The 12,281-nt window shown below is 42.8% G+C and overlaps 1 protein-coding gene across 1 annotated transcript in view; it reads left to right on the top strand.

The window, feature by feature from the left end:
- grin3a (glutamate receptor, ionotropic, N-methyl-D-aspartate 3A) overlaps positions 1 to 12,281 on the top strand; it is a 210,398-nt gene that overhangs the window by 155,453 nt on the left and 42,664 nt on the right. Inside the window, exon 5 of the mRNA XM_072259455.1 lies at positions 8,613 to 8,728. Within this exon, the coding sequence (XP_072115556.1) occupies positions 8,613 to 8,728 (116 nt within the window). The remainder of the gene's footprint in view (positions 1 to 8,612; positions 8,729 to 12,281) is intronic.

Here is a 12,281-nt window from a genome sequence, read left to right as displayed (position 1 = left end):
GCTCGAAGGGCCGAATGGCCTACTCCTGCACCTATTTTCTATGTCTATGTTTCTATGATATATATTTTCCCCTCAGTCCCTCCACTTTCTGATCTGGTGCTCTGGGTCCCATCACCTTACTAAGCTAGTTGAAACTCTTCCGAGTAGCCATAGTGAACCTCCTGGCCAAGATACTGACTCGCCCTCCAGTTAAAGTGCAACCCATCTCTCTTGTACAGGCCACCCTGCTCCAGTATAAGTTCCAGTGATCCAAGAACCTGAAACCATTTTCTCAGTCATTCAATCATCTGTTCTATACTTGTATTCCTACCCTGATTAACATGTGCAATGGGAGTAATCCAGAGATTACTAGCTTCAAAGACCAGTTTTTCAGCCTCTTTCCTAACTCCCTATGCTCACTGCACAGGCTTTCTCCCTTTCTGCCTATGTCGTTGGTGCCAATGTGAACCATGATATCTGGCTGCCCATCCTCACCTTGAACCATCTCTGCAGCCACTCTGAGACATCCTCGACCCCGGCACCTAGAAGACAACACATCATCCAGCTGTCTCTTTCATGGCTGAAGAAGCTCCTGCCTGTTCCCTAACTATGGAGTCCCCTATCACTGTTCCTCTCCCTTTTACTTTTACCTTTCCCTGCTGAGCCTCAGGGCTGCCCATAATGTCACTGACCTGGCTGCTGTTGCTGTGTCCTGATCGGACATCCACCCCAGTGGTATCCAAAGAGGTATAATTGTTCCTGAGTGGAATAACCACAGGAGAACCCTGCACTGACTGCCTATTCCCCTTACTTTTCCTGGTAACCATACACCTGTCTGAATGTATTACCTTGGGTGTGAGCACCCCAGTAAAAGCCTCATCTACAAAGTCCTCGCATTCCAGAGTGATCCTGAGTAATTCCAGATCTAGCACCAATTCCTTGACCCAGAGCTACAGTTGGGTGAATTTCCTGTAAATGTAGCCAAAAGTGAAGTTTCCTGACTTACAGGACTACAGAAGAAATTGCTTCACAGTTCCAGGGTTGTGTTAAATACTTTCCTTGCTGTCTTTCCGAGCATGCTGCATGACCATTCAGGACTACACCCCCGAGTTCTGATAGAGGTAGCTGAAGAGATTGTAGGGGCATGAGTAATGATCTTTCAACAATCATCAGATTCTGGAATGATTCCAGAGATGCGAAAATTGCAAATGTCACTGCATTCTGTGAGAAAGGAGGGATCAGAAGATAGGAAATTACAGGCCAGTTAGTCTGACTTCAGTGATTGGGAAGATGTTAGAATCCATTATTAAGGAAGAGGTTTCGAGGAACTTGGAGGCACATGATAAAATAAGCCAAGGTCAGCAATTGATGTGGTTAAACTGGAAAGAGAGCAGAAAAGATTTACAAGGATGTTGCCAGGACTAGAGAGCCTGAGTTATAGAACACCATTATCTCTTAAGAGGGACCTAGTTGGCCAGCATAGGTTCTTTATTGCTTGGACCATAGGAGAATGAAGGGTTACATTATGGAAGTGTTTAAAATTATGAGAGCAACACACATCAAAGTTGCTGGTGAACGCAGCAGGCCAGGCAGCATCTGTAGGAAGAGGTGCAGTCGATGCTTCAGGCCGAGACCCTTCGTCAGGACTAACTGAAGGAAGAGTGAGTAAGGGATTTGAAAGTTGGAGGGGGAGGGGGAGATCCAAAATGAAAGGAGAAGACAGGAGGGGGAGGGATGGAGCCAAGAGCTGGGCAGGTGATAGGCAAAAGGGATACGAGAGGATCATGGGACAGGAGGTCCGGGAAGAAAGACAAGGGGCGGGGGGAACCCAGAGGATGGGCAAGAGGTATATTCAGAGGGACAGAGGGAGAAAAAGGAGAGTGAGAGAAAGAATGTGTGCATAAAAATGAGTAACAGATGGGGTACGAGGGGGAGGTGGGGCCTTAGCGGAAGTTAGAGAAGTCGATGTTCATGCCATCAGGTTGGAGGCTACCCAGACGGAATATAAGGTGTTGTTCCTCCAACCTGAGTGTGGCTTCATCTTTACAGTAGAGGAGGCCGTGGATGGACATGTCAGAATGGGAATGGGATGTGGAATTAAAATGTGTGGCCACTGGGAGATCCTGCTTTCTCTGGCGGACAGAGCGTAGATGTTCAGCAAAGCGGTCTCCCAGTCTGCGTCGGGTCTCGCCAATATATAAAAGGCCACATCGGGAGCACCGGACGCAGTATATCTCCCCAGTCGACTCACAGGTGAAGTGTCGCCTCACCTGGAAGGACTGTTTGGGGCCCTGAATGGTGGTAAGGGAGGAAGTGTAAGGGCATGTGTAGCACTTGTTCCGCTTACACGGATAAGTGCCAGGAGGGAGATCAGTAGGGAGGGATGGGGGGGACGAATGGACAAGGGAATTGCGTAGGGAGCGATCCCTGCGGAATGCAGAGAGAGGGGGGGAGGGAAAGATGTGTTTAGTGGTGGGATCCCGTTGGAGGTGGTAGAAGTTACGGAGAATAATTTGTTGGACCCGGAGGCTGGTGGGGTGGTAGGTGAGGACCAGGGGAGCCCTATTCCTAGTGGGGTGGCGAGAGGATGGAGTGAGAGCAGATGTACGTGAAATGGTGGAGATGCGTTTAAGAGCAGAGTTGATAGTGGAGGAAGGGAAGCCCCTTTCTTTAAAAAAGGAAGACATCTCCCTCGTCCTAGAATGAAAAGCCTCATCCTGAGAGCAGATGCGGCGGAGATGGAGGAATTGCGAGAAGGGGATGGCGTTTTTGCAAGAGCCAGGGTGAGAAGAGGAATAGTCCAGATAGCTGTGAGAGTCAGTAGGCTTATAGTAGACGTCAGTGGATAAGCTGTCTCCAGAGACAGAGACAGAAAGATCTAGAAAGGGGAGGGAGGTGTCGGAAATGGACCAGGTAAACTTGAGGGCAGAGTGAAAGTTGGAGGCAAAGTTAATAAAGTCAACGAGTTCTGCATGCGTGCAGGAAGCAGCGCCAATGTAGTCATCGATGTAGCGAAGGAAAAGTGGGGGACAGATACCAGAATAGGCACGGAACATAGATTGTTCCACAAACCCAACAAAAAGGCAGGCATAGCTAGGACCCATACGGGTGCCCATAGCTACACCTTTAGTTTGGAGGAAGTGGGAGGAGCCAAAGGAGAAATTATTAAGAGTAAGGACTAATTCCGCTAGACGGAGCAGCGTGGTGGTAGAGGGGAACTGATTAGGTCTGGAATCCAAAAAGAAGCGTAGAGCTTTAAGATCTTATTATGAGAGGCTTAGATACGGTGGACACTAACAGTCTTTTCATGGCTGAAGAGTCCAAAACAATGGAGCATTGGTTTTAGTTGAGAGGGGAAAGATTTAAAAGGGACCTGAGGGACAACTTTATCATGCAGATGGTGAAACAAGATGCCAAAGGAAGTGAATGAGACAGACACAGCAGTATCCTTTAAGGAGGGCTTGGAGAAGTACATGGAGGGGCAGAGCTCACTGAGATATGGCTGAACGCAGGAAATTGTGACCTGTTCAGTGGGCACCCTGGTCAGGGAGACAGGCTGAGCTGAAGAGCTGAAGAGCGCTGTATTGATCTATAACTCAGTGGGAGAGAATATGTTGCAAAGGTACAAGGAAGTAACGGAGGAAGGAAACTGAAAGGCCTGGAGAGAGCGAAAGCTCAGAGGGTGTTTCCATTAGCAGGAGAGCCTAGAATCTGAGGCCACTGTCCCAGAATAAAGGGGCATTCCTTTAGAACTGAGATGAGAAGGAATTTCTTCCACCAGAGGGTGGTAGATCTGTGGAATTTGATGCCAAGAAGGGCTGTGGAGGTCACGTCACAGTGTGCACTTAAGATAGAGATTGATAGATTCTTGGTAACAGGGAGAAGGTAGAATAATGGCGTTGCAAAAAAATAATCAGCCCTGATCAAATGATGGAGCAGACATGATGGGCCCTGGCCTGATTCTGCTCCTACACCTTATGGTCTTAGGACCTAATTAATGGGATGGCTCACCTGGGAAACAACGTAGACCAGATGGTCTGAATGCCTCCTCATATGTTATTATGAAGTGAAAATTAACTATAATCATAATGTGAGAAATCCCACAATGGATTATGATCATTATTTTGTGTGATGTTGATTGAAATGTTAATTTTCAGTTCATCGAGCTAATGCCATCTGATCTTTTACCCCCACTTGAGATAGCAGAAAGGCCAGGGTTTAGCACCTCATTGGAAAGGATGATTTGCGATAGCACAAGTCAATATTTTGTACTAAGATTCTGCAATGGGATTTGTTCACATAAGCTTGTCATGTAGAAGTGAAAATGCTTCTTTTAACCTGTAGCTGACATAATTTGAATCACTTAATTGCATTCTGAGTTTAATTTCTCTGCAAAAGAAATATTAATTATGTGACAGTTTTCCGGATTTGATGAATAAGATGTAAGAATATCTGATGACGTGGTTAGACTCAGCCAGAAGTGCTTTGTAGCCCTAAGGCTTACTATAGATGGAACATGCTGTGCATTTTGACATTTTCTGCTGCAGCCAACAGTTTTAAAAATAAATGAGAGGAAACATTCACTCTTCATAACTTATCGTTCAACATAAGTAGATTATGTATTGACTAAAAGTAATTAATTACTCTTTGTGCAGGAATCCTGTTTTGAAGGGGTGATTTTAGAGATAGTGTACACTTCCATAGTTCTGTTTATGAAAGCATCATTAAAAGCATCCTGAAACATCCTGTCTGGATGCATCTCAGCATTGTATGGCAACAAGATAGAAGAAATTGCAGAGAGTTGTGGATTCAGCTCAGTGCATCACAGTAAAGCAGCCTTCCCTCCATGGATCTGGCCACACTTCTCAGTGCCTCAGCAAAGCAGCCATCATAACCAAAGACTCTTCCCAGCACAAATAATTTCTCTTCTGTCCTGTAGATTGGAAAGCATATACAGAAGCTTGAAAACACAAATCACCAGGCTTCTTTCCCGCTGTTATAAGATTCTTAAACAGGGGCCTTGTACATCGAAGATGAACTCTTCGTCTCACAGTTAACCCCGTCATGGCTCTTGCACCTTATTGTCTAACTGCATTGTGTTTTTCTCTGTGTCATGCCCTTGGTTAGAATTTCTTTTGTCATGCTGTGAGGTTTTTTTTTAGCAGTTTCTGCAAAAGCAGTATGTCCTGTTAGTAAGATTAGTTTAGCTACAGTTAAAGATAAGGAGCAATTTTGTCTAACTTAGGAATGTGGTGTCAGTCAGTTGGGTTTGCCTTTCTGCCCAGTGAGATGCAATGGAAGGTTTAAGAGTGCTGGGTGGGATCAGATTTCTGAAGGATGGTGATCTGGTTTGGGGTCTTTTAGTCAGGAGGTGCGGAGAGAAGAGCACAAGGGAAGATGCTTGGAGGATCCCACCTGAAGGGGAGACACTATTGCAAAGAGTGTTTGGCAAAGTGAATGATCCCAAGGAGGGAAGTTCTACCTCTGATTGGTGATAGTAATTCAGTGCCTTGAGTAAAGAGATAGGCCCAACTACTACAGAAACAAGCTCCAACACTTATGTGCACATTTAGACTGGTTTAACTGTAATGTGGCCTTTTAGTTTTCTTCTCTTTTCCTGTTAACTGTTTGTTAAAGTTGAAAATTGATAAATAAACTTTCTTTGTAACATTATGCTGGTGTACAATCTGTCATTTCTTGGCCTCCAGTAACTATGTATGGGGTAGTACTTACACAGAATTCACTATAATCAATGTTCCTTAATCAGACCATGCTAACTTTCCTGTTCATCTGAGCCCAGACCATACCGACTCTAGAAGTATGCTGTTTATGGGGTCACGTGGCTGTTAGCAGGGTTAGCCAATGAGCTAAGTTTGTATACAAGTCCTGGTGAGAGGGTTGCATCTGAAACTGTAACACAATATACTGTATTCTGTTCTTGTAGGCACTACCTCAAACTAATGATATTTCAAAATGATCTGGATGAATGGCTTACAAAACCATGTTTTTCACTAATTCTTGGTACACGTGACAATAATAAGTCAATACCAACACTAATCTACAGATTCTGGAATTGTTTCCTCGGACAATTCCAGAAAATTCCAGCAAATGTGAACCCGCCATTTGAGAAAGAAAGGAAAAAGAAAACAAAGACTTACTGACCTGTTAGCCTAATTCTAGTAGAACATAGCACATAAAGTACAGGAACAGAACTAGGTCTTCAGCTCACAATATCTATGCCAACCATGAGGCCAATCTAAACTAATCCCATCTGCCTGCACATGGTTCATAGCCCTCTTTTGTCTGCCTGTTTATGTGTCTGTCTAGGGAGCAGAAGGGAAAATAATGAAATCTGTAATTAAGGATGTAATTGCAGCATCTCTGGGAAGAATAATACACTGTACAGAAACTACATCGGTTTATGAAAGGAAAAATTGCTGTAGTTCTTTGATTGCATGATTAATAGAATAGGCAGGGGTACCTAAGTACGTAATGTATTTATTTATTTCTGAAGGTGTTCAATACGTTTTAGCATAGTAAGTTGGCCAACAAGATTAGGGATAATATACTGGCATGGATTAAGAATTTATTATTAGACAGTGAGGAAAGTGGGAATAAATGGATTAATCTCATATTGGTTAGGCTCTGTGTTCTATGGTTTTACTGTGGTTAGTGGTTCTCTACTAACTGTGCTTGGACTCCAACTTTTCACAACCTATCTCAACAATTTGCCAAGGGTCCAAATTTCTAGTTTGGTGATGATACAAAAACAAGTGGGATTGTAAATCTGCAGGACAATGGAATGAGAGATTTTGGAAGAGGTGAGTGAAGGAGTGAGAACTTGGTAATGTGGAAAGATGTGAGGTTATCCACTTTGGTTCAGAAAAACCTGGAATGTTTGTTAAATGGTAAGAGATTGGGTGACGGTCACCTTCAAAGAGAAGTAGGTGTGCTTTCCACAAGTCAATGGAAGCCAACATGCAGAAGCAGTGAGAAATTAAAAGGTCAAATGTTCTGTTAGCCTTTAGAAAATAAGAATGTTGCATTGTTATTGTTTAGAGTGATGGTAAAACTGCACCTAGGTTATTGGTCTCCTTAAAAGAGATTGTGCATGTTGTCAAGAGAGTGCAACAAGGGACTGGTCCCATGGATTATAAGTTTGCCACTTGAGCAGGATTTGGTACTGCATTCTCCATAGTTTAGAAAAAGGGAAAGAGATCTCATCACAACTTACAAAATTTTAATAAACTGTTTACCTAGCTGAGGGCAGAATATTTAGGTCTGGGTTGAGAAAATTCTACATTCAGATGGTGCTGAGCTGTTCAAATTTTCAGCTGAGGGAGCTGTGGAGACTGAGTAATCTTGTTCATTCAACATGTAGGTTAATGGATTCCTGAACATTCAGGGAAGTACAGGTTGAGGGATAGTGCAGAAAAATGGAGCTGAGGTAGATTAGACAAAATCTTAATGAATGATTGACCAGGATGAAAAGTTGAAGGCCTACTGTTCCTTCTGTTTCTCAAGTCCTGAATTTCTTAAACCAGATAAATCAGATGCCTTAAATGGAGTAAATCTGTAGCTGAAAAAAGATCGGCACCTCTCCATGACAATTTACTACTTATGCAAGTGCTGTAGGTCAATTACTTATTCCTGTTAAGAAACAAAATTTTTCAAAGACTTCAATTTATTGACCCACATCGTACATTAATATGGAATGTGTTGAAATTAAAACAAATTTTAGCTAAGGCCATTATTTTGTTTTATTTGTTGGGAGTTCTGTCACTTTCATGAGTGCAGTGACAGCTGTGGCAAATGCATGGTGAAATGGGAGTTGGTGCTTCTGTTTCATGGCTCCAGCAATCCGGGTTTCATCCTGACTTTGAGCACTTTCTGTGTGAAGTTTGCAAGTTAACTACATGAGTTTCCCCAAGACTCTCTGTTTTCCTCCTACATCCGCGAGATGTGCCGATAAGTTAATTGGCCAACATGCGTTATTCTCTAGTGTGGCTAAGTATTAAAATAATCAAAGGGCAATAAATGAACAAGGGAGAGAGAATAGGCTGCAAAGCTAAGGATAAACATTGAGAGGAGGACTGAGACAGTAGGATTGTTCAGTTCGTATCCAGGATGGAATGTCAAAGTCAAAGTCAAAAAACAAAGTCAGGGTTATTCTCATGTGCACAAGTACATGTATGCATAGGTGCTGTAAAATAATTACTGTACTTGCAGTGGAATCACAAACTCATAGCATCAGAGATACAACATTCATGAGACAAACATAAATTATACAAGGATGAACACAAATACGAGGTCCATTATAGTGTAAAGTGGTCAAAGTGCTGCTACACTGAAGTGGTAATTATGGTTATGCAGGTTGGTTCAAGGACCAAATGGCTGAAAGGAAGTAGCTGTTTTTGACCTTGGCGGTGTGGAACTTCAGGATTCTGTCCAGTAGTAGCCATGAGAAGATGACAAGATCCATGTAATGAGGGTATTTGATAATAGATATTGCCTTCTTGAAGCAGTGCCTCATGTTGATCTTTAAGTGGTTGGGAGAGATGTGCCTGCCTTTATTTGTGTTGTAATAAGATGAGTTATGTGTTTCTAATCAACAATCTGACCTTTAAACCTAGGAATGATCCACAAAAACTTGATGCCTTTATCATGGACAAAGCACTGTTGGATTACGAGGTCTCCATTGATGCTGACTGCAAGCTTCTAACTGTTGGAAAACCTTTTGCTATAGAAGGTATGCATGTCAATCCATTTTTACCTCAATTCATGAATGTGTTAAATTGGCCAGTGTTCAAAATGAATAATTTATTCATCTATTTATTGCTCAAGGTAAGTCACTTTTGCAAGAAGGTATTAATTTGAAAATAGTTCATAAATCTCTCAACAGATAATGAATTAAGTTTAATTTACAACTGGTTTCTCAAAATAAACTTAATCATTGTTTTCCTTAAAAGGTAAAAGCATGTATCCTTAATATATCGAAAATCTGAACCAGGCATGCATGCAATTTCTTTACAAAATGATAGTTCATGGCATCACCATTTTCAGAAACATCTGTGAGACATGAGTTTCTGCTAATGCTGGAAATCTTGAGCAACACACACAAATGCTAGAGGAACTCAGCAGGTCAGGCAGCACCTATGGAGCAAAATAACCAGTTGACATATCAGGCCAAGACCCTTCATCAGAACTGGCCTCCATACATGGTACCTGGCCTGCTGAGTTCATCCAACATTACGTGTGTGTTGTTCACAAATGTGCGTGTTTTTGGAGTCATAGAAAGTGCCCATTCAGCACAGTCTGTGCTAATTTTCAAGCTCCCATTTATGCTAACCCCATACTATTCTTTATTCCCTCCATACTTCATCAGCTACTCCTTCTCCAGGTTCTTCCACTCACCTATTACATTGGGCAATTAATAATAGCCAAATAATCTAGCATCTGCATGTGTTTGAGTTGTGGGGAGAAACTGAAGTACTCTGAGGAAATCCATGCAGACAAAGAACATACAAACTCCCACAAACAGTACAAGATATCAGAATTGAATTCTAATCACTGGACCTGTGAGATAGCAACTTATTTTATTTTATTTTATTATTTATTTAGAGATTTAGAGAACAGGCCCTTCCAGCCCAATGAAACGCTTTGCCCACAAACCCACCTATTTATCTCTAGTCTAATCACAGGACAATTTACAGTGATCTGTAGGAGCCACATATCTATCCTTTGCCTGTCTGTAATGTATCTTGAGTTGCACATTTATTATGGGTAATTTGTCACATGGGTTGTGGCATGGTCGAAGCAAATGAGTATAGTTATGTTTCTCACTTTGCCTTAGTCATTGAGTCTGTTGAGAGTTAGAGGCAACTGGGGAACTTTATTTTGTTGTTGAACGTAGTTACAATTATTTTGTTATTTCATTTATTTACCCTTCACTAATTATGCTAAATATGCTAATTTGAACACCAATTACTCTTATTCCACTATATCACTAATTTTAGTTTTGTTCGTTTTTTTATCGCTATAAGGTAGTTTGCTGGTTTCCTATTAAAGAATTGAATGCACTTTTTTGACTTGGAGCTCAGTTATTTAGAGTTATTACAGTGTCAATTCCCATAGTCTCTCAGCAGCTTTGGTTTGTTTTCAGCTAATTAAAGGCATCCGTTAGTCTTGCGAGACCATGGATCTGCGCCTGGAAAGTCTTCACTCTCCAGGGCACAGGCCTGGGCAGGGTTGTATGGAAGACCAGCAGCTGCCCATGCTGCAAGTCTCTCCTCTCCATGACACCAATGTTGTCCAAGGGAAGGGCATTAGGAGCCATACACCTTGGCACCAGTGTCGTCACAGAGCACTGTGTGATTAAGTGCCTTGCTTAAGGACACAACACGTTGCCTCGACTGGGGCTCGAACTCACGACCTTCAGATCGCTAGTCAAATGCCTTAACCACTTGGCCACGTGCCTTGTTTTCAGCTAACCGCTACATTAACCTACTACACGCTGGAGGAACTCAGCAGGTCGGCAGCATCCGTGGAAATGATCAGACAACGTTTCGGGCCGGAACCCTTCGTCAGGACTGATAAAGAAGGTGGGAGGAGGGTGGGAAGGTTCCAGGTGAAAAACCAGTAAGGGGAAAGATAAAGGGTGGGGGAGGGGAAGCAGGGAGGTAATAGGTAGGAAAGGTGAAGAAGAAATAAGGGAAAGCACAATGGGTAGTAGAAGGAAGCGGAACCATGAGGAAAGTGATAGGCAGCTGGGGGAGGGGGCAAAGTGACACTGGGATGGGGGAAGGGAGGGGGAGGGAATTACCGGAAGATGGAGAATTCAGTGTTCATACCAAGGGGCTGGAGACTACCCAGATGGTATATGAGGTGTTGCTCTTTCTACTACCCATTGTGCTTTCCCTTATTTCTTCTTCACCTTTCCTGCCTATTACCTCCCTGCTTCCCCTCCCCCGCCCTTTATCTTTCCCCTTACTGGTTTTTCACCTGGAACCTACCAGCCTTCTCCTTCCCACCCTCCCCCCACCTTCTTTATAGGGCCTCTGCCCCCTCCCTCTTCAGTCCTGACGAAGGGTTCCGGCCCGAAATGTTGACTGTTCATTTCCACAGATGCTGCCCGACCCGCTGAGTTCCTCCAGCGTGTTGTGAGTGTTGTTTTGACCCCAGCATCTGCAGATTACTTTGTGTTTACATTAACCTAATAACATGTACGTCCTTAGACTGTGGGAGAAATCCAGAGCACCCATGTGGTTCACGGGGAGAACATACAAACTGCTTCCAGGCAGTGCTGGAATTAAACTCCGAACTCCGGAGGGCCCTGAGTTGTATCAGCAGCGCGGTGACTGCTACACTACTGTGGCACTGCTGCTTGCTCAGCCTCTTTGCCAGTCATTATATGTTCTAGTCACCGTGTTTATAATGGAAGATTCATATAGGATTTTTACAAATTATAATTGCACAAACTTTACCCTTGGGGAAGAAAATGATTCAGACTATATTTCACCATGTTAAAGGTGTGCAGAAACCTTTGAAGAAATGTGCATATATCTTTGCAAAACATAGTCATGAGTAAAAGAGGTCCACAGTACAAAAACATTTTATAAAACACTCGTTACACCACATTCAGTGTCTATTTAGGAAGGATGTAAAGGTCTTAGAGATGATTTTACTAGAATTATTTCAGGGGTGTGGGATTTCAATTCTAATGTTAGACTGGAGAAGCTGGGCAAGTTCTTTTTAGTGTAAAGAAAGATTGATAGAAAATTTGTTAGATTAATGCAGATTATGATGAGTGTAGTTAAGGTAATGTAGCAGCCAGCGTAACTCCTTACAGCATCAGTGACTAGGTTCCAACCTCTGCCATTATCTGTAAAGAGTTTGTATGTTCTCCCCATGACCATGCAGGTCTCCTCCAGGTGCTCTGGTTTCCTCCCACATTACAAAGACATATGGGTTAGTAAGGACTAATAAGCTGAGGGTATGTTATGTTGTCACCTGGAAACCTGGTGACACTTGTGGACTGCCTCCAGCACATCCTCAGACTGGGCTGGTCGTTGACACAAACAGTGCATTTCACTGTATGTTTTGATATACATGTGACAAATAAGCTAACCTAATCTAATTTTTAGATAGGGTAAGCAGAGAAAGTTTGATCATTTTCAGATACTTTGATGACCAGGCAACTCAAGATTGAAGTTATAGGCCATCAATAGGGAGTGAATGTGAGGGAAAAAGCTTTTCCACCAATTGGTGATTTTCCCTCTCCATGATGTGAAAGTAGAGTTAGG

The sequence above is a fragment of the Mobula birostris genome, chromosome 5 (genome assembly GCF_030028105.1).
Source record: "Mobula birostris isolate sMobBir1 chromosome 5, sMobBir1.hap1, whole genome shotgun sequence".
NCBI lineage: Eukaryota > Metazoa > Chordata > Chondrichthyes > Myliobatiformes > Myliobatidae > Mobula > Mobula birostris.
This window is presented reverse-complemented; position numbering and strand designations above follow the sequence as displayed.